We start from the raw sequence: 25,099 nt of genomic DNA, 5'->3' as shown, positions 1-25,099 counted from the left end.
GCGGGAGAATTTGTCGAAAGCGTTATCCCGCTGGTGGAGCTGTTCTACCACCTGTTCGACTTTTTCTCCAAAAATGTTGTCCACTTGGCAAGGGGAGTCCGCAATCCGCTGCTGGATCCTGTTCTCCAGGTTGGAGGCACGCAGCCATGAGAGTCTGCGCATCACCACACCTTGAGCAGCGGCCCTGGACGCAACATCAAAGGTATCATATACCCCTCTGGCCAGGAATTTTCTGCACGCCTTCAGCTGCCTGACCACCTCCTGAAACGGCTTGGCTTGCTCAGAAGGGAGCTTATCCACCAAGCCCGCCAACTGTCGCACATTGTTCTGCATATGGATGCTCGTGTAGAGCTGATAGGACTGAATCTTGGCCACGAGCATAGAGGAATGATAGGCCTTCCTCCCAAAGGAGTCTAAGGTTCTAGAGTCTCTGCCCGGGGGCGCCGAAGCATGCTCTCTATAACTCTTAGCCTTCTTTAGGGCCAGATCCACCACACCAGAGTCGTGAGGCAACTGAGTGCGCATCAGCTCTGGGTCCCCCATGGATCCGATACTGGGATTCGATCTTCTTGGGAATGTGGGGATTAGTTAATGACTTGGTCCAGTTCGCCAGCAATGTCTTTTTTAAGACATGATGCATGGGTACTGTGGACGCTTCCTTAGGTGGAGAAGGATAGTCCAAGAGCTCAAACATCTCAGCCCTGGGCTCATCCTCCACGACCACCGGGAAAGGGATGGCTGTAGACATCTCCTGGACAAAGGCCGCGAAAGACAGACTCTCGGGAGGAGAAAGCTGCCTTTCAGGGGAGGGAGTGGGGTCAGAAGGAAGGCCATCAGATTCCTTGTCAGAGAAATATCTGATGTCCTCCTCCCACGAGGCCTCACCATCGGTATCAGACACAAGTTCACGGACCTGCGTCTGAAGCCGTGCCGACTCGACTCCGAGGGAACACGGCCACGGTAGGAGCGTCGAGAGGTGGACTCCCTCGCCAGCACCGGCGAAGCTCCCTCCGCCGATGTCGTCAGGGAGTCTGCCTGGGAGGCGGCCGTAGCCGGTACCGATACCGGAGACCTCACCTCGGGCCAAGGGCCAGCCGTCGCCTCACCCGATGGTACCGGTGGCGCAGGCACCCCCGGTACCGGAGGAGAAGGGCGCAACAGCTCTCCCAGAATCTCTGGAAGAACGGCCCGGAGACTCTCGTGCAGAGCGGCTGTAGAGAAAGACTGAGAAGCCGATGCAGGCGTCGAGGTCAGAGTCTGTTCCAGGCGTAGAGGCGGTTCCGGGCTGTCCAAGGGGGAGCGCATCGACACCTCCTGAATAGAGGGTGAGCGGTCCTCCCGGTGCCGATGCCTACTGGGTGACGACTCCCTCGGCGACCCAGAGCTCTCGGTACCGAGATGGGAAGGAGATCGGTGACGATGCTTCTTCGACTTCTTCAAGCGAAGCATGTCACCGGAGCTTCCCGGTACCGACAAGGAGGACGTAGAATCCAACCGTCGCTTCCTCGGGGCTGAGGCCGAAGAAGGTCGATCTCGGGGGGGGGGGGGGGGGGGGGCTGTACTGCAGGAGCCCTCAGGGCAGGAGGAGACCCACCCGAAGGCTCACCGCCACCAGCAGGAGAATGGACAGCCCTCACCTGCACTCCAGACGAAGCACCACCGTCCGACGACATCAGCAATAGTGGAGGTCCCGGTACCACCGACGTCGACGCAGCCTTTCGATGTCTCGGTACCGACGATGCAGGAGGTAGAAGCCTCGATGCAGTCGATGCCGATGCAGAGGTCGAAGACTTCGATGCTGTCGACGTCGATGCACTCGACGAGTCCCGTGCTGTTGTCGTCGAAGAGCCCGAGAACAACGCGTTCCACTGGCCCAATCTCGCTACCTGAGTCCTCTTTTTCAAAAGAGCACAAAGACTGCAGGCCTGCGGGCGGTGCCCAGCCCCCAGACACTGAAGACACGAAGCGTGCCTATCAGTGAGCGAGATTACCCGGGCGCACTGGGTGCACTTCTTGAAGCCGCTGGAAGACTTCGATGACATGGGCGGAAAAATCACGCCGGCAAAATCAAAATTCGCGATGATGATGAAAGGCACCAAAAAGAAGGGAGAAAAAACCCATACCAAGGCCAAATAGGCCGGTCCCGAAAGCGAAAGGAAACTTACGCGGGGAAAAAGCTGGAAACACGGGAAAGGGGTAAAGACCGGATCGGTCTCTCTTTTTTTTTTTTAAAGCGAAAATCGCGAAGACGCGCGAGGTCAACTTGAGGGGCACGAAACAGCTGCAAAACACGACCGTCCCGAGCGCAGACAAAAGAAGACTGACGAACACGAGCCGGTTCGGGCGGGAAGACGGTCGCGCATGGGCGCGCGAGGGCTAGCAAAGGCCTTTGCTAGTGAAGATTCCGATTGGAGGGGGCTGCCGTGGACGTCACCCATCAGTGAGATCAAGCAGCCTGCTTGTCCTTGGAGAAGCCAATATATGACCTATCTGGCTGTCAACATGATGAATTTGCTGATTATAATAAAGGTCCCACACACATATTCAAGAATCATCTTCTTTCACCTCACTTCTTTGGTTGTATATACATTTGAAGTATCACATCATACCTTATGTAATGAGTTAATCTTGTTAGGCAGACTGGATGGATCATACAGGTCTTCATCTACTATGTTACACACAGCCCTGAGAGTGGTAGTAGTAGTGTTCTCTACCCTCTATTACACACACTGCCCTGGCAGCGTGCTCTGTCCTCTATAACACATACAGCCCCAAGAGCATGTTCTATATAACACAGCCCTGACAGCATGTTCTACCCTCTGTAACACACAGCCCCAACAGCATGCTCTACCTGCTATAACATACACAGCCCTAAGAGTGAGCTGTGCCCTCTATTACATACACAGCCCTGATAGTGTGGTCCTCTATAACACACAAGAGCCCCAACAGCGTGCTCTACTCTCTATGAAACACACAGCCCTAAGAGTGAGCTCTGTCCTCTATTACACACACAGCCCTGACAGCATGCTCTAACCTGTATAACAGACACACAGCCCTGACAGCATGTTCTACCCTCTGTAACAAACACATACCCCTGACAGTGTGCTCTGTCTTCTATAACAGACAGCCCTGACAGCGTGTTCTGTCCTGTATAACATAGAAAGCCTTAAGAGCGGGCTCTGCCCTCTATTACACACACAGCCCAGAGAGTGTGCTCTACCTTCTATAACACACAGTCCTGAAAAGCATGCTGTACCCTCTAGAACACACACAGCCTTAAGAGCGTGCTCCGTCCTCTATAATACACAAAGCCCTGAGTGTGTGCTCTACCCTGTATAACACACACAGCCCTGGAATGTGGCTCGGAGAGGGTATTCTGCCCTATATAACACGCATGGTCACAAAAGCACAGCCTTTAGCGCATACTCTGCTCTGAGCAGCACATGCAGTTCCAAGAGTGTGTTCTGCTCTCTCTGTAAGAAGTGGTGGCCCACACTGTATTATACACCCATCTCAACATTGTGTCCTATCCTTTTATAAGAGAGCATGGGGCCTTAAGCTTACTCTCCAATGTGATCCTTTTTGGGAGGGCTTTATTCTGAGTTTCTTTTGTAGAAACTTATATTCTGATGCTGGTGTTCATAGCTGACTGACACTAGGAAATTTTTCAATGTTCTATTAGTCGCACATTTCAATAATTGTTTCACACTCACTGTGTTTGTTTTTCTTCTCTGGTAGAGGTGGTGGTTTCTCTGGGATGTTTTCTGATTCCACAGGCGTGAAGTCAGCCATGAAGTCTATTGAATTGGAAGTTCCTAGCTGGAAGGGTGAGACTGTGGCAAACAGTGGCACTGAGGTACTGAAAATTGATGAAGTTGTCATTTCATCTTCAGAGATGTTATCATACTGGGAAGGATGTCTCTCAAAGGACACTCGAGTGCTGGATCCATTGGTAGGTTGACCTGTGGTGCTTTTGCGTTTCTTCTCTGGCAGAGCTGGGGGGGCATCCAGGGTTGGCAGCACTGAAGAGGGGTGGCAGTACTCTGAAGAAGGAGAGCCACTTGAAGGGACCTGGAATGTCTGCATGTGGAAAGGGGAGGTAGACTCGCCCAAGGACTCTGGCAGTGGGCTAAGCATGTTTGGCACCTGCTGAGGTATTTGGTCAGCACTGGACAGATCCTGCTGGAGGAATTCATAGTCCGGGTCATAATTATCTGTATCCAGAAACAAGAAGGGAAAACATCACTAAACATAATGAGGGTAACTTTATAAAAGAACGTTTATAAAAATGTCAAAAAATTAGGTCTATTTTATAAAGGCAACCTATGCAAGTAAATGCCTTTATAAAACGGGCTCTCTCTAGTGGGGCAAAATGCTCCCACACACACACCTGCTCTGAGGTAGGTGCAATTGTGTGCAAGTATTCTTTGCAGGACAGTTTAAAGGGCAGCAAATCCCACCTCCAGGAATGCCTATGCATGAGCCACAGAGAATTATGCAAGCTCTCGTCAGAATATATACTCATACCCCTGTACACACTTGAATAATTTTACAAAGCATTTCCACATGTAAAACATGCTTTATAAAACTACCCCTGGTATGAGCAAGTTGATGAGCATCACTTTCATTTGGACTGTTTAAGATGGAAGTTCTTTCTTGAATATCTTATGTGCATCTCCGGAAACATATCACAGCGACTACCATGAGTAGCCAGTAATTAAATTCAAACTAACTTGCTCACTTTTCTTTTCACTTGACATTTTACTCCCACTCCTTTGGACATTCAGCTCAATCAGAACTAGGTATGGGATCTGGCACCAGCAGCTTTCACTCATAACTACCCAGGACTTTCCCTCTGTTTTATATACATGCCTAATAACATACAGGAAGTGATGCAATCTGCCCTCAAAAAGAAATCAAGTGTTCTGAGCTTTTTACACATGCAGCCACAAAGCATACTCTGTCCTGGTCCCAGCTGGCCACTGCAGCAGCAAGTCCTTGGCCAGCAGCCACTGTAAGCATGGGCCCTAAACCCAGCCACCAGGTGTCACCTTTTACAATGATCATGACCCCCATTCCCCAATCCCACTTTAATAGTTCATGACTAACATCCTCCTGCTGCATTAGAAGTCAGATGAGTGCTTACCGAGTGTTTCACAGCTGGTGTTACGGGAACACTGCCCGCTGTCTCTTTCCAACGAGGACAACTGTTCATCTGACTTGCTGAGTTTACCAATGCTGCTGCAGGGAGACAAATGGGGGGATTCTCCACCATATGAGTGGCTCCCTCCTGACAGCCTTCTTTGTGTGTAACAGTCAACATCAAAATCCTGGGGCAGAGGAAAAGTAAAGATCAAGCTACTATCAACATGTCATATATAGGCTAGGCAGGGACTGCTAAAATTCTGGGGGGAAATTCTATGGAAGGTAGATTCATACAAACTGGCTTGTATGGATTCAGGGGTCCCTAAACTACAGCCTATCATACTTTTCCTGCCAATGGTTGAATTCAACCTACACAGACACATACATTTATTTATTCATTCATTCATTCAAAAACTAAGCACAGTCAAAGTCTGAGTTTTCTACTGGAGTGGCTATAAAAGCTAAAGCGACAATAAGTGCTGAGTGGGGGAATTGTTTCTTATGTTCAGACTACTGCAGTCTTATACTTATGTATGAAGGGAAAGGTGGAAGGGTAGAGGGTGGGAGTAGGATGTTCTGGAGGGGATTAAAATGTCACTGTTTTGTAAGCTTGTTATCCTGTTAGTAAAAAGATTCAAAGTTATTTATTTATTCATTCTATATTTATCCTCAGCAAGGCTGATGGGGTTCATAGACTTTCCAAGCTAAGATGATGCTGGTAGTATGACATGATGACAAACTCAGCAAACTGCTGGTGCCCACTCCCCCCCCCCCCCACTAGCCCCCTTAGTGGTTCAAAATATTCTTAATAGAAGGGACCCTGGACCAGGCTTTCAACTGGGAGGCAAATATTTTTTTCAGGATTAAACCTTGCAGTTCAGCTGTTAGCCAGCAGAGGTCACTCACACTATGCAATTGGCCTCTGCAACACATCTGATTCTCTTCCCCCCCCCCCCCCCCCCCCACCCCCACCCGCAAGTAGATTATCAACAAAAGCTTCTGGCTCTGCACAGAGGTATCACAGGTAACCAGACAAACAAAGTCATGACTCACATACATGCTGTCACCTGATTCTGGTCTTTGTATTTGCAAGTCCTGTACTCCTATAGGAAAAAAGAACTATGTATCCCAGGCTAGATTCCAAGCTACCCCATATGAGGTCACAAAGCCCACATGTGGGGTCATGACCTAGGTGGGCTCTCCATAGGTGCATCATTAGTCTGCACCTCCGGGGGGGGTGGGGGGGGTCACACAATTTTATTTGGCCGTAATCATGGGGTCATAGCCACAAAAATACTGGGAAGCACTGGGCTAGAGGTTTAGGAAAACCATGAGGGCATTTCTCAACTGGACTGGGGTTGAAATTCTCAGCCTGTCTATATTAAGTAAGGATAGGTTGAGCAGGGATAACATATACGTACTGGTAACTATTCAGTATTCCCATTCTTGTAACAAAAAATGAAAACATTTACCATGTCACCATCATATTTGATTACTGTCAATTTAATCACCACCTATACTCATTATTTTTATTTTCTCAGTCACACTTTTACTGCTCTCTAATTTGATTTTTGTTGTGTTTGTATTTCCTGTTTCTCATATCTAGATTGCTCCAAAGATTCTGCATTGTGGAGGCCATTTTACAAAGTCATTCCCTGCATAAACGGCCTCTTGTAAGATGCTGTCTGGCCTAAAAGTACATACCATGATATGATGGTGTGTATTTTGCAGGTGGACATGCACAGGGGCAATGTTCAGGAAGAGCTAGCATGCAAGTGCCTTCATTTACACCAGCTCTCAAACAGATGTAAGTAATTGTGCCTACATTCAAGGTATATTCTCTGCCACATATGCTAGTCTACTATAATAAAAAGCACCCTCAACGTTCTGAAGCTGACTCTACGGCTTCAGTGAAGGGTTCATAAGTTCGTAGGTGTGTAACCGATTCACCATCTCTGTCTGCCCCGCCCTCGCGTCAAAACGTGATGACGTCGAGGGCGGGTTATTACTATAATAAAAAGCACCTCCAACGTTCTGAAGCTGACTCCGTGGCTTTAGTGAAGGGTTCATAATGGTGTCACATCTTTCTCTGCCCCGCCCTCGCGTTAAAACGTGATGACGTCAAAGGCGGGTAATCAGAAGGCAGGACTGAGGGAACGAACTCACCTCCAACGTTCTGAAGCTGACTCCATGGACGACCAGGGCTTTCAATAATGCCGCCGCTTCGATGGAGCTAATCTGGGGACACAGGACAATTGCTGGGTAGCTGGGGGGGGGGGGGGGGCAGGGGAGAGAGTAGAATCGCTGGGTGGCTGAAGGGGGGGGCAGGGGAGAGAGGAGAATCGCTGCATGGCTCGAGGGGGGGGCAGGGGATACAGGAGAATCACAGGGTGGCTGGAGGGGGGGCAGGGGACACAGGACAATCGCTGGGTGGCTGGAGGGGGGCAGGGGAGAGAGCAGAATCGCTGGGTGGCTGAAGGGGGGGCAGGGGAGAGAGGAGAATCGCTGGGTGGCTGGAGGGAGGCAGGGGAGAGAGGACAATCACACACACTCTCTCACAGACACACTCGCACCCAGTCTCACTCTCTGTCACACACACACACATTTGCACGGTGCTGCCAACCTTGCGGGGGGGGGGGGGGGGGGGGGAGAGGCAGGGGGTCCTGAGACCACGGGGAGGGGAACCTGAGACCAGAGGGGAGGGGTCCTCAGACCACAGAGGGAGGGGGGAGGTTATCTCTGTCACACACACACCCTCTCTCACAGTCAGTGTCTTTCTCTCTCTCTCACACAGTCTCTCACACTATGACTCACACTGTATCACATTCACTCTCTATGTGTCACACAGTCACTCTCACACACTCTCAGTCTCGCACACTCGGTCTCATACACTCTCTCAGTTTCAAAGAGTCTGTGTATCGCACACATACTCTCTCACACTTTGTCTCACACACACTCTCTCTCATACAAAGTGTTATCTGTGTGAAACACACACTCTCTCTCACAGTCACTGTGTCTCACATACGCACTCTCACACACTCTCATTCTCACACACACACACATTCACTCTCTCTCTCTCACACACACACACACACATTCACTCTCTCTCTCTCTCACACACACACTTGCACATTCACTCTCTCTCTCTCTCTCTCTCACACAGTCACTCTCACACACACTCTCTCAAACATACACACTCTGAGGAAACCCTTGCTAGCGCCCGTTTCATTTGTGTCAGAAACGGGCCTTATTTACTAGTAATTTATAAAGACAATTAGGTGACTACTTGTCTTTATAAAGTAGCACCTATCCATGGTGCCCCATTAAACAATTACTCTCCATGCCTCTGTAAGGTGGTGTACATTCGATATGCATCAAACAAATGATTATTAATAATAACAAGTCCTGTAGAACTACCTTGCTCGCACAGGGAGCGATTTGATTTATTGGCATTTATTAATCGCCTTTCATCACAAGAGTAACAAAGCAATATACAAAGTTATTAAAAACAGCGGAAACAATAAGAAAAGAACACCATCAATTGTAAGAAAAGAGGAAAAGAGGCAGAGGAAAGGGGTCATAACTGGAAGCTAGTGGATTCAGGGAGCCTCCTCTGGGCCAAGATTGTTGTTGTTACATTTGTTCCCCCCGCTTTCCCACTCATGGCAGGCTCAATGCGGCTTACATGGGGCAATGGAGGGTTAAGTGACTTGCCCAGAGTCACAAGGAGCTGCCTGTGCCTGAAGTGGGAATCGAACTCAGTTCCTCAGTTCCCCAGGACCAAAGTCCACCACCCTAACCACTAGGCCACACCAAACAAAAAAGGTCTTCAGGAGAGTCCTGAATTTAGGGTAGGAGCGTTTCAGATGGATTTGAAGCACGTAAAGAATGAAGGGGCCTGCCAGAAAAAGGCACAAGAGCATGTGGAGTCCAGGTGAGCCTCTTTTAAAGATGGGATTCTAAGACAACTGTCATGAAACGAGAGGAAGACTCTGAGAGGGGTGTATGAAACCAAGGAAGCAGCAAGGTAGGACGGGCAACCTAGTCTTGGAAAGCAGCAGTCCTTAAAAACATCTGCCGTATTCCCGCTGATGACTTGTCAGATTAGGGTATTGCTTAAGGATGCTTACTGCTTAGAGTAAGCAGCATGCTTTTGGAGAGCTTTATGGAAAGTTACTATAGGAGATTGTGACCCGCAGTGTGGTGAAGCACATTGCTCCACTTGCCAAAAGAAAAGGGTTTGGATTCCATCCATATTTCATCTGCTGCCCTTTAAACTGTCCAAGAACTTCTACTGCTCTGCCCTGCTTATGTGCATATTTTCCCATCTATCAGCCTTGCAGGATGTATCAATGGTATCTGATCCCCTCAGTGAGTGAAACTACAGAAGGCCATTATAAATACTGTTCTTTATACTACACCTGTCTGCTGATTCCAATTGGTAAACTGGAGCCACTGATGGCACGACTCATGGGTGCTACTACAGCCACTCTAGTTGGAGAAGGTGCTGATTGCCGCTTCTTGGGTGGAAGTGCTGGTGGAGAGCTGTAAGGCAGGAATGAAATCAGATCTGAAGGACAGAGATCTTTTACATATTATCATCATCATCATCATCATCATCAAAGAAAGTAAACGCATGTATAGTTGTCCAACCCTCAACAGGAGTTTCACCTCAAATCTCCACCAGCAGTAACTTGCTGTCCGGGACGACCTGGAGCTTTCCCTCAGTGAGGTTCTGTGCGTAATCAGGAAGTTGTATCAGAGGGGCGAAACCTGGCTGAGAAAAGGCTCTGGGTTGTCCCAAGCAGCAGGTTACCACTGCCTGCAAAGAAGAGAGATTTGAAAGAGCTGGAGGTGAGAGGATTGGGGGGGGGGGGGGTGCTGAGGGAGGACAAAGTAAAGATGCTGGACTAACAATGGGGGGGGGGGGGGAGAGGGGCTGAGGAAGAGGTGTTGGACGAGGGGGAGGAGGGGGCAGAGGGAGAGGTGCAGAGGGAGAAGTGCTGGATGAGGGGGGAGGGGCAGAGGGAGGTGCTAGTTTTGAGGTGGAGGAGGGGCAAAGGTGCTGGACTCGAGGGAGAGGAGGGTAGAAGGAGAGGTGCTGAGGTAGAGGAGGGTAGGAGAGGTGATGGACTCGAGGACGAGGAGAGTATGAGGGGAAGTGTTGGATTTGAGGGGGAGGAGGTGCAGAGGGAGAGGTGCTGGACTCGAGGGGGAGGAGGTGCAGAGGGAGAGGTGCTGGACTCGAGGGGGAGGTGGTGCAGAGGGAGAGGTGCTGGACTCGAGGGAGAGGAGGGTAGAAAGAGAGGTGCTGGACTTGAGGGAGAGGAGGGTAGAAAGAGAGGTGCTGGACTCGAGGGAGAGGAGGGTAGAAGGAGAGGTGCTGGACTCGAGGGAGAGGAGGGTAGAAGGAGAGGTGCTGGACTCGAGGGAGAGGAGGGTAGAAAAAGAGAGGTGCTGGACTTGAGGGGTGCATAGGGAGAGGTGCTGGACATATGGGGGGAGGGAGCGGGCAGGTAAAATGTGGGACTATGAGGGGGCTAGACAGAGGGGAAGATACAAGAAAAAGGGGGAGGGGAGAGAGATGCTGGACTGTTAGGGATGCAGGCAAGAGAGGGGAAGAAATGGCTGGGATTCACAGGAAATGAGGCTACACAAACCCAAATGCCATACTCCTATGTTGTGTATATTCCGATTACAGTTGTGTATGCATAAAACAGCATTTAGCAGATTCACTTCTCATCCTCCCCGTCTCATCTGCCCGCAACCTCGGAGTCATCTTTGACTCCTCTCTCTCCTTCTCTGCGCATATCCAGCAGATAGCCAAGACCTGTCGCTTCTTCCTCTTTAACATCAGCAAAATTCGCCCTTTCCTCTCTGAACACACCACCCGAACTCTCGTCCACGCTCTCATTACCTCTCGCCTGGACTACTGCAACTTACTCCTCACCGGCCTCCCACTTAGCCATCTATCCCCCCTTCAGTCTGTTCAGAACTCTGCTGCACGTCTCATATTCCACCAGAACCGATATACTCATATCACCCCTCTCCTCAGGTCACTTCACTGGCTTCCGATCGGATACCGCATTCAATTCAAGCTTCTCCTTCTTACCTACAAATGCACTCAGTCTGCTGCCCCTCACTACCTCTCTACCCTCATTTCCCCTTACGTTCCCGCCCGTAACCTCCGTTCACAGGATAAATCCCTCCTCTCAGTACCCTTCTCCACCACCGCCAACTCCAGGCTCCGCTCATTCTGCCTCGCCTCACCCTATGCTTGGAACAACCTTCCTGAACCCTTACGCCAAGCCCCCTCCCTGCCCGTCTTCAAGTCTTTGCTTAAAGCCCACCTCTTCAATGCTGCGTTCGGCACCTAACCCTTACCGTTCAGTGAATCCAGACTGCCCCAATTTGACTGCCCCTATCGGACCGACCGTTCACTTGTCTATTAGATTGTAAGCTCTTTGAGCAGGGACTGTCTCTCTTTGTTAAATTGTACAGCGCTGCGTAACCCTAGTAGCGCTCTAGAAATGTTAAGTAGTAGTAGTAGTATGCGGTTTGCTGCCTAAACAATCTAGGAAGGAGCAAATCATTGGTGGTCTGTGTGACTGCCTCTCCAGCCAATGGGCTGGATTTTCTGAAGCCAAGCTCTCTTGCTGAACACTGAACCTGCACATTTTGTTTTGTGGGGGGGGGGGGGGGGGGGTAGGTGGGCAGGGAGCTGCTGGATGATAGGGGAGGAGGGGAAAGGAGAGGGGACAGGGAATTGCTGTACCACAGGGGTGGAGAGATGCTGGACCATAGGGGTGTAGAGAATAGAGAGAGCTGGGAGGGAGGGACAGGGAGATGCTGGATAATAAATGTGGGTGGAGGGACAGGGAGATGCTGGATAATAAATGTGGGTGGAGAAAGAGAGAGGAGATGCTGGGCTATAAGGGAGCAAGAAAGGAGAGAGAGGGGAGATACTGGGCATGGTGGAGCCATGTGGGAGAGACCATGGGGGTTGACAAGTAGATACATGAGAAAAGGATGGTGACTACAGGGAATAGAAGGCAAGAGAAGGAGTGAGACAGGAGAGCTAGGGGTTGAGAGAAGGAGATGGAAATTGAAACATAGATGGAGGACTGAAAAGTGCGAGAGTTAAATCTAAGTGGGCAGATAGAAGACAGAGAGGACGTATGTCAAAGACGGATGTAGCGAGGGAATGGAAGATAGGAGGAAAGTGGAAAAGTACAAATGGACAACACCCACCAGAAAGAGAGCAGAAAAAGAAACTGTGACCAACGTATATGGAAAAATAAAATACCCAGAAAACTAACATAGAAAAAAAGTGTTTTATTTTTAATTAGGCGGAATATATTAGCTTTGGGAAACGGATATCTTTGCATTTTGTTTAGCACAAGAGGAAATGCTTTCCTGTTTTTATTTCTCCCATGCTCTGGTACCTCTAGTTTGACTTCTTTGGGTTTCCCAGTTCAAAGTTTCTCTTTCTAATTTGTGAGCCCTTGTTCTGTATTTGGTGAGGGACTGTTTTATGTGTGACTGAGGTGCAAGTATTCCGTTTGCATCTGTGCTGAGATCTACAGCAGTCCCACCTATTCTGTTTACCAGTAGTACGTGTAATAAACGTAGTGCTACCTTTTCTTTGGTAGGGTTCATGTTTGAATCCTAGCAATTAGTGCTATGATTAATGCTAATTCATTTTGATACATCTGTTGAGTTACAGTTTTCGAGGTTTTGTGTTACTTCACAATGTACCCAATAGTGGAGAGATTTATGTTGCTATTACTAGTGGCTATTACTCAAATGACATGAGAATCAGAATTTTTTTGGGGGGGGTGGGGGTGGGGGGAGAGTATGGTACCTTCAGTGGAGAAAATGTGTGAGTTCTGATCTGCATCCATTTTTTTGCGTGGGAGATAAAAATTTTTTGTGGATGCAGAGAATGTTTACATTTGATCCATAAGAACTGCCACACTGTATCAGACCAAATGTCAGTGAGGGTCATGTATGCTGTGTGTCATATATGCAAACATTGTCCGCCAAGTATATCACGACTGAGGCTGAGAACCACTGACCTAATGGTTAGCGCAATGGGTTGAAAACCAAAAAAGCCCAGTTCAAATCTCACTGCAGCTCATGAGCTCACTTAACCCTCCATTGTCTCAGGTACAACTTAGATTATGCGCCTTCCAGGGAGAGGAAAATACCTACTGCACCTGAATGTTACCTGTAAGTCAGCAGGCTGAGAGGGCAGATGCATGTGAAAGGGTGCAGACAAGTGACTATGAAAACAGTTATCCATGGTCACCAGACAAATGCTGATTCAGGTCCCAGGCAACTCCCAAGTCCAGTCCTGGGGTACCCTTTGCCAGTCTGGTTTTCAGGATAACCACAATGAATATGCCTGAATCTGATTTGCATGTACTGCCTCTATTATATGCAAATCTCTTTCATGCATATTCATTGTGGATATCCAGAAAACCGAACTGGCAAGGGGTACTCCAGGACTGGACTTGGGAAACACTGCTCTATAGTATCTATCTGTTCTACTGCACACAGATGAAGGACACAGTGGCCTGAATGGGGTAAACTTAACATCCATCCATGGATTTGGAGAGAGCCTCCATAGACTGAAGGATGGGAGTGAGTTTCTTCAGAATTTCTAATTTTCAGTCTGTCAGAGCATCCTGCTGTATTTACCTGTTCTCCACCACACGGATACAGGGCAGAGGGGGCTTGGGTGGGGCAGCCTCCTCCTCCATGGATTCAGACGGAGTCTCCATAGCCTGTGGGCTAGAAGAGGGTTTGTTCAGAATCTCCATTTCCCGTTCTGTCAGGGGTAGTTCTGATGCACTGTACAAACAGGAACACAATTTCAGCTTAGCAACCATACTTTGCTTACTGTTGTTATCCACACCCAGATAAGAAAGGTGTGAAAATGCATGTATATAAGAAGCCCCTTAATGCTGTAGTAATCACTCTCAAAATATTACAGGCACTCAAAATATTACAGGCACAAACACATACAAACATTAAAGGACAGAGGGGAGAGTGATGAAACTGGGGACTTTCATGCTTTGTGATTTGTAATGCTGCCCTATGATGACACTTTTCTGTCCTTCAGTGTATTTCCCTTGATTGGCCAGCAGGTGATGTCTGACCTCTCCATTATATCTGTAGCAGAGGTCTGTTTTCTTTGTAACTTATCTTCCCCAAAGAAAAGAGGAAAACTCCTGAGGAGAAAGGTTACCTGCAGTGTCATTGGCCAAACATCCTCAGTGCTAATGCTCTGTGCCCTGAATGGCCCTAAAGCCAAAGACCTTGCCTAGAATGTGCTTGCTAGAACTCCTCAGTCTCAGTTGGGAGTGTGGAGGGAGTAGACCTCCATGTTTAAGCCCTGTTCAATTCCTGTGAGTAGTTTCTTTTCCTGATCTCCCCAGGTACTATTTAGGTAGTAACAAGTGTTCTGTTAGATTTAACATTAAAATCATTATTATTTTACCTGTTCCTGTTTTGAAACTTTTACTGTTCTACTTTTTTTTATTTTTAAATAATAAACCCATTAGTTTGTTAGCTCTGTTGTCCTGGACTGACAAAGAATTCTGGCAGTCTATGTTCTCAGTCTGTGTTTTCTAGGAACTGTGGGGCTCCTAGAAAACACAGACTGAGAACATAGACTGCCAGAATTCTTTGTCAGTCCAGGATTGCAGCTCCCAGTGTCCTAGAAACCACCGGGGAAATAACTTGTGGGTGGGAGATTCGCCCAGAGGCAAGCGGGACCCAGCAGATGGGTGGAGGGTATGCCAGTGTAGGTGCACGTACGCAGGTGCAGGCAGGCCTGGGCAGTACTGAGTAGGACCCTCCAGGTGGGTGCTAGGGGTAGCGCTCAAGCGTTACGTGACAGGGAGTCTATATTCAGCAGAGCAATAACTGGGTAACAAAAGCAAATATCTTGTTAAGTCAGACTGGTTGAACAGACTGTTAAGAATAATCACATTTTTATTCGGTCATCTTATGCTTGCTATAATCTGTGGTCAGCTTTTAAAGAGGTAATTGAGTCAACTGAATACCACTACTGCAGAAAACAGAATGCACCGCATGTGAAGGGAAACAGATCAGTGGTGAGGGTATACTACCATCCACCTGGTCATAATGAAGGGACAGATGACAACATGTTAGAAATTAGGGAAGCTAACTAATTTGGCAACACAATAATAATGGGCGTTTTCAATTAAAATTCATCATTATCTTCAACTTTATTTGACATACCACATAGTGGTTTACAATTCCAAAAAGCAAGGTGGGGGAAAAAAGGAACATAAACTATGAAGATCTGAGAAACACAGAACGTAAGTATGATTATCCACTTTGATGGGTGATGCCATCTGAGAGAGCCCTCCATGGGAACCATTTTCCAGAAACTTCCAGAAGCCTTTGAGAACAGTGCATGCAGGTGATCTCCTGCAGGACCAAGCCAGTTTAATATTGCTGCTATGGAATACAACTCCAAGGGGAGGTCCTGCTGTCCTTGGAGAATACCTGCTGCAGGTGCGTAACCTTTTTCTCCAAGGACAAGCAAAATGAAATGCTCACACTAACAGGAATTCCTAGCTACCAGGCAGTCTGAAATTAAAAAAATAAATAAATAAAAGGCGGGGAGGGGGGGCAGGGGGGGAAGAAAAGGAAGGGCCTAAGAACAGGGAACAAAAATGCATTTGTATCTTTCTTTTTTTTTTTGTTGAGGGGGATGGCCTAGAAAAGAAAACAAAGGTCCTAGTGGGAGGGGGGTGTACCCAGCCATCCATTTCTGGGGGGGGGGGGGGGGGGGGGCAGAGACAGAGTGGGAGGGGCAATGCATTTTCTTCCTCCCCCCTATTAAAAATACCTTTGCTTGAGGGGATGCCAAAGCCCTGCCAGCAAAAAGATTTGTTGCCAGAGCTGCCCCCTCCTCCTTGTCATGTTGCTGCAGGACACAAGAAGTTGGTGGAATGCCTCCTGCTGCCGATGCTGAGATTCCTTGCGCATACTCAGTTTGCGCAAGAACTGAGCATGCGAGAGAAGTCCAGGCATTGGTGGCTGGAAGCATGCTACCAACTTCCTCTGTCCTGCAGCAATGCTAAGAGGAGGAGAGGGATGGAATTATAAAAGGTTCAAAGAAGGGCGACCAAAATTATAAAGGGGAAGGATCTCCTCTTGTATGAGGAAAGACTAAAGAGGTTAGGGTTCTTCAGCTTTGAAAAGAGATGGCTGAGAGCTACAAAATCCTGAGTGGTGTAGAACAGATAAAAGTGAATCAATTTTTTACTCTTTCAAAAAATACAAAGACTAGAGGGCACTTCATGAAGTTATATGGTAATACTTTTAAAACTAATAGGAGGAAATATTTTTTTACTCAATGAATAGTTAAGCTCTGGAGCTCATTGCCAGAGGATGTGGTTACAGCAGTTAGCATATCTGGTTTTAAAAAAGGTTTGGGCAAGTTCCTGGAGGAAAAGTCCATAGTCTGTAATTGAGATAGCCATGGGGGAAGTCACTGCTTGCCCTGGGATCAGTAACATGGACTGTTGCTACTATTTGGAATTCTGTCAGGTACTTGTGACTTGGATTGGCCACTGCTGGAAACAGGATACTGGGCTAGATGGACCATTGGTCTGATCCAGTATGGCTATTCTTAAGTTCTTATGACTTCCCCTGTCTTGCAGTAACATGAGGAGAAGCGGGGGGTGGCTCTGGCAGTGAATCTCTTTGGCTGGAGGGACAGCGAATGCTACATACCTGTAGAAGGTATTCTCCGAGGACAGCAGGCTGATTGTTCTCACTGATGGTTGACGCCCTCGGCAGCCCCCTCCATCGGAAAGTTTACTAGCAAAGGCCTTTGCTAGTCCTCGCGCGCCCATGCGCACCGCGCATGCGCGGCCGTCTTCCCGCCCGAAACCGGCTCGAGCCGGCCAGTCCAGTATGTAGCAAGACAATACACTTCAAGGGAAGACTCAACTCCAAAGGGGAGGCGGGCGGGTTTGTGAGAACAATCAGCCTGCTGTCCTCGGAGAATACCTTCTACAGGTATGTAGCATTCGCTTTCTCCGAGGACAAGCAGGCTGCTTGTTCTCACTGATGGGGTATCCCCAGCCCCCAGGCTCACTCAAAACAACAACCATGGTCAATTGGGCCTCGCAACGGCGAGGACAAACTGAGATTGACCTAAAAAATTTACCAACTAACTGAGAGTGCAGCCTGGAACAGAACAAACAGGGCCCTCGGGGGGTGGAGTTGGATCCTAAAGCCCAAACAGGTTCTGAAGAACTGACTGCCCGAACCGACTGTCGCGTCGGGTATCCTGCTGCAGGCAGTAATGAGATGTGAATGTGTGGACAGATGACCACGTCGCAGCTTTGCAAATGTCTTCAATGGAGGCTGACTTCAAGTGGGCTACCGACGCAGCCATGGCTCTAACATTATGAGCCGTGACATGACCCTCAAGAGCCAGCCCCGCCTGGGCGTAAGTGAAGGAAATGCAATCTGCTAGCCAATTGGATATGGTGCGTTTCCCTACAGCCACTCCCCTCCTATTGGGATCAAAAGAAACAAACAATTGGGCGGACTGTCTGTGGGGCTGTGTCCGCTCCAGGTAGAAGGCCAATGCTCTCTTGCAGTCCAATGTGTGCAGCTGACGTTCAGCAGGGCAGGAATGAGGACGGGGAAAGAATGTTGGCAAGACAATTGACTGGTTCAGATGGAACTCCGACACGACCTTTGGCAGGAACTTAGGGTGAGTGCGGAGGACTACTCTGTTATGATGAAATTTGGTGTAAGGAGCCTGGGCTACCAGGGCCTGAAGCTCACTGACTCTACGAGCTGAAGTAACTGCCACCAAGAAAATGACCTTCCAAGTCAAGTACTTCAGATGGCAGGAATTCAGTGGCTCGAAAGGAGGTTTCATCAGCTGGGTGAGAACGACATTGAGATCCCATGACACTGTAGGAGGCTTGACAGGGGGCTTTGACAAAAGCAAACCTCTCATGAAGCGAACAACTAAAGGCTGTCCTGAGATCGGCTTACCTTCCACACGGTAATGGTATGCACTGATTGCACTAAGGTGAACCCTTACAGAGTTGGTCTTGAGACCAGACTCAGACAAGTGCAGAAGGTATTCAAGCAGGGTCTGTGTAGGACAAGAGCGAGGATCTAGGGCCTTGCTGTCACACCAGACGGCAAACCTCCTCCAATGGAAGAAGTAACATCTCTTAGTGGAATCTTTCCTGGAAGCAAGCAAGATGCGGGAGACACCCTCTGACAGACCCAAAGAGGCAAAGTCTACGCCCTCAACATCCAGGCCGTAAGAGCCAGCGACTGGAGGCTGGGATGCATAAGTGCCCCTTCGTCCTGTGTGATGAGGGTCGGAAAACACTCCAATCTCCACGGTTCTTCGGAGGACAACTCCAGAAGAAGAGGGAACCAGATCTGACGCGGCCAAAAAGGAGCAATCAGAATCATGGTGCCTTGGTCTTGCTTGAGTTTCAACAAAGTCTTCCCCACCAGAGGTATGGGAGGATAAGCATACAGCAGACCCTCCCCCCAGTCCAGGAGGAAGGCATCCAATGCCAGTCTGCCGTGGGCCTGAAGCCTGGAACAGAACTGAGGGACTTTGTGGTTCACTCGAGATGCGAAGAGATCTACCAAGGGGGTGCCCCACACCTGAAAGATCTGTCGTACCACACGGGAATTGAGCGACCACTCGTGAGGTTGCATAATCCTGCTCAACCTGTCGGCCAGACTGTTGTTTACGCCTGCCAGATATGTGGCTTGGAGCACCATGTCGTGACGGCGAGCCCAGAGCCACATGCTGACGGCTTCCTGACACAGGGGGCGAGATCCGGTGCCCCCCTGCTTGTTGACATAGTACATGGCAACCTGGTCCACGATGGGGGCGTCGAGAGGTAGACTCCCTCGCCCGCATCGGCGAAGCTCCCTCCGCCGACGTAGTCGGGGAGCCTTCCTGGGAGGTGGCCGCGGTCGGCACCGCACGCGGTACCGACGTCGGGGACCTCAACCTGGGCGATGGACCAGCCGGCGCCACGCTCGACGGTACTGGAGGCGCAAGCACCGCCGGTACCGGAGGGGTAGGGCGCAACAGCTCTCCCAGAATCTCTGGGAGAACGGCCCGGAGGCTCTCGTTCAGTGTGGCTGCAGAAAAAGGCTGAGAGGTCGATGCAGGCGTCGACGTCAGAACCTGTTCCGGGCGAGGAGGCTGTTCCGGGCTGTCCAGAGTGGAGCGCATCGACACCTCCTGAACAGAGGGTGAGCGGTCCTCTCGGTGCCGATGCCTGCTGGGTGCCGAATCCCTCGGCGACCCAGAGCTCTCGGTGCCGACATGGGGAGGAGACCGGTGTCGATGCTTCTTCGACTTCTTCCGAAGCATGTCACCGGAGCTCCCCGGCACCGACGAGGAGGACGTAGAATCCATCCGTCGCTTCCTCGGGGCCGAGACCGAAGAGGGTCGATCCCGGGGGGGCTGTACCGCAGGAGCCCTCAGGGTAGGAGGAGACCCACCCGAAGGCTCACCGCCACCAGCAGGGGAATGGACAGCCCTCACCTGCACTCCTGACGATGCACCTCCGTCCGACGACATCAGCAGACTAAGTCTCGGTACCACCGACGTCGATGCAGTCGCCCGATGCCTCAGCGCCGATGCAGAGGTCCGATGCCTCGATGCAGTCGATGGAGCGGCAGCCAAGGAAGATGGTCCGGACGCTGACGACGTCGATGCACTCGATGCCTCCGGTGCCGATGTCGACGAAGAGCCCGAGAACAAAACGTTCCACTGGGCTAATCTCGGTACCTGAGTCCGCCTTTGTAACAGGGAACACAGACTGCAGTTCTGAGGGCGGTGCTGGGCCCCTAGACACTGAAGACACGCAGAGTGCCTATCAGTGAGCGAGATTACCCGGGCGCACTGGGTGAACTTCTTGAAGCCGCTGGAAGGCTTCGATGTCATGGGCGGAAAAATCACGCCGGCGAAATCAAAGGCCGAAATGGCGAAAATTGAAGCACCAAAATTTAAAGGGAGAAAAATCTCGACCGAGGCCAAACTAGGCCTACCCCGACAACGAAAGAAAACTTACGGGGCAAAAGTTGAGAAAATTACGGGAAGGGCAGAAAACCCGAAAGGGTCTTCCGGAACACTTCCGGAGCGCTTCCCGAACTTTTTTAAAGAAAAACAAGGAAAAAACTCGTCGAAAAGGACGCGCGAGGTCGACTCTCTGGGGCACGAACGGCGTAACACGACCGTACCGAGCGCGGACGAAAGAAGACTGGCCGGCTCGAGCCGGTTTCGGGCGGGAAGACGGCCGCGCATGCGCGGTGCGCATGGGCGCGCGAGGACTAGCAAAGGCCTTTGCTAGTAAACTTTCCGATGGAGGGGGCTGCCGAGGACGTCAACCATCAGTGAGAACAAGCAGCCTGCTTGTCCTCGGAGAATTGGGTTTTAGTCTGCTCCAGATAGAAGGCCAAAGCGGTGCGCTTTTGCCTTGATGGGCATGAAGTTTTGATAAAAATGTTAGAACAGCAAACTGGTTAAGATAAACTCCAACATTACCTTAGGAAGGATGTATAAGCAAAACTAGTCCATTGTGATGAAATTCTGAGTAAGGTGGATCGGCTAGTAGAGCCTGGAGCTCATTAACCATGCAAGCTGAACTGCTATCAAAAATATGAGATGACAGATGTCAAGTGGCTCAAAGGAGCTTTCATCAGCTAAGTGAGAACAATGTTAAGATGCCATGACACTCTGGGAGGCTGGACAGGAGGTTTGAGCCACAGCAAACCTTGCATAAAGAAGACAACTAAAGGTTGAGCAGAGATGAGCTTACCCTCTACATAGTGATGGTAAGTTCCAGTTGCACTGAGGTGAGGTGTAGAAGGTATTCAAGTAGTTGAAAGGGTCTAGGATCTTGCCCTCACAGCACACAGCAAAGCTCCTCCATTTGAAAACTATAAGACCTTCTAGTGAAATCCTTCCTGGAAGCAAGCAAAACTCGGGAGACACCTTCTGGCAGGTTCAAGTCATCAACCTTTAGCCTCGCAACAACCATGCTATGAGGGCTAGGGACTAACGGTTGGGATGCAAGAGGGTCAGAAAACAGTCCATGGATCTTCGGAGGCTAGCTCCAGAAGTAGAGAGTCATATCTGTCTTTTGCCAGTAAGGGGCAATGAGGATCATGGTTCCTTGGTCTTGCTTGAGTTTCAGGAGAGTTTTCACTATGAAAGGCTTTGGAGGACACACAAACAGAAATCCCTTCTCCCAAATGAGGAGAAAGGCATCTGTGACTAGTCTATCAAGTGATCCCAATCTGGAGTATTACTGGGGATCCTTGTTATTTAGGTGAGTGGCAAAGGAGGCTATCAAGAGGGTGCTCCACTCTCAAAAGATCTCTCGAGATACTCTCATGTTCAGTGGCCACTCATATGGTTGCAAACTCAGACTCAGTCTGTTTGCCAGATAGTTGTTCTTCCCTGCCAGGTTTATGGCCCTAAGCACCATCTTGTGTGAGATGGCTCATCTCCAAATCCTGGCTGCTTCCTGATACAGGAGGTATGAACCTCTACCTCCCTGTTTGTTGACATAATACACTGCAATCTGTCTGCTTGAATGAGTATAATTTGGATCTGCAGCAGATCTCTGAAAGCCTTTAGAGCGTTCCATAAGGCCTAAAGCTCTAGGAGATTGATCTGATGGAGTCTCTCTTGAGCAGACCACTGACCATGGGTGTGGAGTCCATCTACATGAGCTCTGCAACCCAGGTTGGATTTATTTGTCAACAGAGTCTTGTGAGGTTGAGGAATATGGAATGGAATCCTTTTAGTCAAATTGTTGCAAATCAGCCACCAAGAGAGACTTCTTGAGAGAAAGAATGACAGTAATGACATCTACTAGGTTTCTCCTGGCTAGGGTCCATGGGCCAACCTCAAGTTCAGGCATGTTTCCCCCATGGCATGCATGGTTGAGGTCACGTGGCCTAGCAATCTCAACACTTGGCAAGCTGATACCTGCTAGCTCTGACGAGACTGAAGTGTATAGGCTTCTATGTGAGACTGTCATTTGAGGTCCCAGCAGCCATTTTGTCAGTGTAGCCAGCATGGGCAGGAGCGACCAGGGATTGCTCCTGTCCTTAGTAACCACTATATGTATAAAAGGCCCACAGCTGCCAGCTTTTCAAAAAATGTTCACTGCTGTGAGCTGAATATTGATCCATTTATGTACAGTACAAGTACACTGAAGCAACAAACCTACCGTACAATACCCTTAGGGAGTAGAGAGTAAGCAAAGAGAGAGAGCTCTTGCAATGCTCTGTTCCATGACGCACCTGTTGGGTATGCACATTGGCGCACTGAGCCTACTGGGGCTGCTGGGGGATGGATGTTCTTGTTTCTCTATTGTGAGTCTCACCAGCTCCTGTTTAAAAAAGAAAACAGTGAGAGCCTGATGTGCAAAGACTAGATACAAAATCCTCATCCTTACCTCTGTGACCCTTTAGAACTTCTTCCTGCTGGTAAGTGGGTCTGCTGATCCTCCCTCTAATTCTCTCTTTGCCCGCACACAGCTGGGCACCCCTAGTGTGAAGAGAGGCCAGTCCATCTCAACACAGTGTCTGACAGAGTCCTCTATTTTAGGGATGGCAGCATTCACCCTTGCACAGCCCACAAAGCACACCTCACTCTGGCAAACACTTCTGATGTTCAACTATCTGCAGAGAAATCCAAATGACTGAACACTAGAGTCTCTTAGGGAAATTAACAAGTATCTGCGAGAGAAAAACACACATGCACATAAGCAAACATTTTGTTATGTGTACAAGTCATATAATTTGACACTGTAACACTGTTGGCCTCCTTAAACTGGACCTCAAAATATAAAGAAAAGTGCACAATTAAAGGATGGTGGTGCTGTGTGGGGTTGGAAATCAAACAAGTAATTTACAACCCAATTCCCTATTGGCAGAGTGAGAGGAGTGAATACTGGACTTCTCTGACTAGTATGTAATGTATATCTATCTACAGACATAGTATTCAGCAAGCAACCAGACACACACTTTTATGTGGGTCAACATACATTTAGATAAGGCTATCACTGAAAGCCACAATCACAATCTCTACTCCAGTAAGCACATTCCTAACTATAAACGGCCCTGGGGTCTGTCTGCACAAGTATCTACTGTGGGAATGTCTGCTTAACACAGGTGACTGAGAGGAGAGGGAAAAGAAAAGTGAAATTAGATATTGTCTGATAATTTTCTTTCCTTGAGTCCCTCCAGACTGGTCCGGATGATAGGTATTATGCAGTCCTACCAGCAAGTGGAGACTGAAAACTACTAGGCTGTGACATTATACCATAAGTATCATGTGCAGTCCTCTGCCAGTCAATATTCTTATTCCAAAGCAGTAACAAGGGCCTGTCCCTTATAAGCAACAAACCATGAACCCCAGACAAAACAACCATATTGATTAAAACAAACATATTCTAAAGAGAACTATTGCAGAAGAGCAGAATGCAAATAAAAAAAAATCTCTTGCCACTCTTGAGACTACCACCAACATAAAACAACTGATCTACACACATTGATTAGCTCTTCTTTCACTACCTCTGCTCATAATGACTCAATGCCTTTCATATTACCTCAGGCAGGTAGGATCTAATTTCATTTTCCTTATCATCCCCCTCCAGATCAGTCCAGATGAGTGGGACGTACCAAAGAAGTACCTAATGAGAGCAGGAATCAGATCATCCAGTGGATAGCACACTAGCCCTCCAAAGGTTGCCTCCTGCCTAATCTGAACATCCAAATGATTGAGGTGGGTGAAAGAATGCAATGACAACCAGGTGGCTGCTCAACAGAACTCCTGCGGTGGAATCAGACAATTCTCTCCCATAAAGTTGCCTGAGCTCTGGTGCAGTGAGCCCTCACAATCAGAGGAACTAGATGCCCTTTTAGAATATATGCTGATACAATAACCTCTTTAATCCATCTAGTCACTGTGGCCTTTGATGCTGCCTCTCCTTTCCTGACCCCTACAAACACCACAAACAAATGGTCTGATCTCCTAAATTAATCTGTTCTCTTCAAACACCACAAGCCCATGCCCACATCTAGAGAATGCTGTCTCTTCCACTTCTTCCTCTTCTCTAAACATTGGAAGGGTAATGGACTGATTAAGATGGAAAGCTGTCATTATCTTCCAGGAGGAAGAATGGGACCAACTGAACCATGCCTCTCTCCTTAGAGAATACCAAGAAAGACTCATGACATGACAAAGCCTGCAACTCTGAACTACAACTTGCTGAACAAATGACTACCAAGAGAATCATCTTCAGTGTAAGATCCTCCAGAGGTTTGTTTTTTTTTTTCTTCAAAGGGAGCCACGAGAATCAAATTCAAATTCCACTGCGGAACTACCTGATGGCAAGGTGGTCTCAACAATATCACTCCTCTCAAACTGTGAATCACATCTGGTGGGATCCCAAGGTCTTACAACCCACAGAGCGTCTATAACAAGACAATGGTGTCACCTGCACTCTTAAGGAGGCCAGAATTAGGCCTTTATTTCAATCATCTTGACATATGCCAATGAAGCAGACGTCTTCCTTGAGCGCAACAAGGTACCTATCATCTGACTGGTGTATCCTTGCTTCCTAAACCTAACTCTTTCAAGAGCCAGGCCATAAGAGAGAACAGAGCCACATCCTGCATCACCATTGGGCCCAGCACTAACAGACTGACGAACTGACTCAGAACCAGAGGAGTAGCCTAATGGTTAGTGTAGTGGGCTTTAATCATGGCTACCTGCGTTCAATTCCCACTGCAGCTCCTTGTAACCTTAAGCAAGTCATTTAACCCTCCATTGCCCCAGGTACAAAAACTTAGATTGTGAGCCCCCTAGGGACAGAGAAAGTAC

The 25,099-nt window shown here is 48.8% G+C and overlaps 1 protein-coding gene across 2 annotated transcripts in view; it reads right to left on the bottom strand.

The window, feature by feature from the left end:
- RAPGEF1 (Rap guanine nucleotide exchange factor 1) overlaps positions 1–25,099 on the bottom strand; it is a 324,367-nt gene that overhangs the window by 155,971 nt on the left and 143,297 nt on the right. For both annotated transcript variants that reach the window (XM_030207790.1, XM_030207791.1), the window contains exons 5-9: positions 22,513–22,601; positions 13,849–14,001; positions 9,567–9,690; positions 5,147–5,330; positions 3,714–4,214 (exon numbers count right to left, since the gene is read on the bottom strand). In XM_030207790.1, coding sequence (XP_030063650.1) covers positions 3,714–4,214; positions 5,147–5,330; positions 9,567–9,690; positions 13,849–14,001; positions 22,513–22,601 — 1,051 coding nt within the window. The remainder of the gene's footprint in view (positions 1–3,713; positions 4,215–5,146; positions 5,331–9,566; positions 9,691–13,848; positions 14,002–22,512; positions 22,602–25,099) is intronic.

Source organism: Microcaecilia unicolor, chromosome 6 (genome assembly GCF_901765095.1).
Source record: "Microcaecilia unicolor chromosome 6, aMicUni1.1, whole genome shotgun sequence".
Taxonomy (NCBI): Eukaryota; Metazoa; Chordata; class Amphibia; order Gymnophiona; family Siphonopidae; genus Microcaecilia; species Microcaecilia unicolor.
Note: the sequence above shows the minus strand (reverse complement) of the source record. Positions and strands in the feature narration are given on the sequence as shown.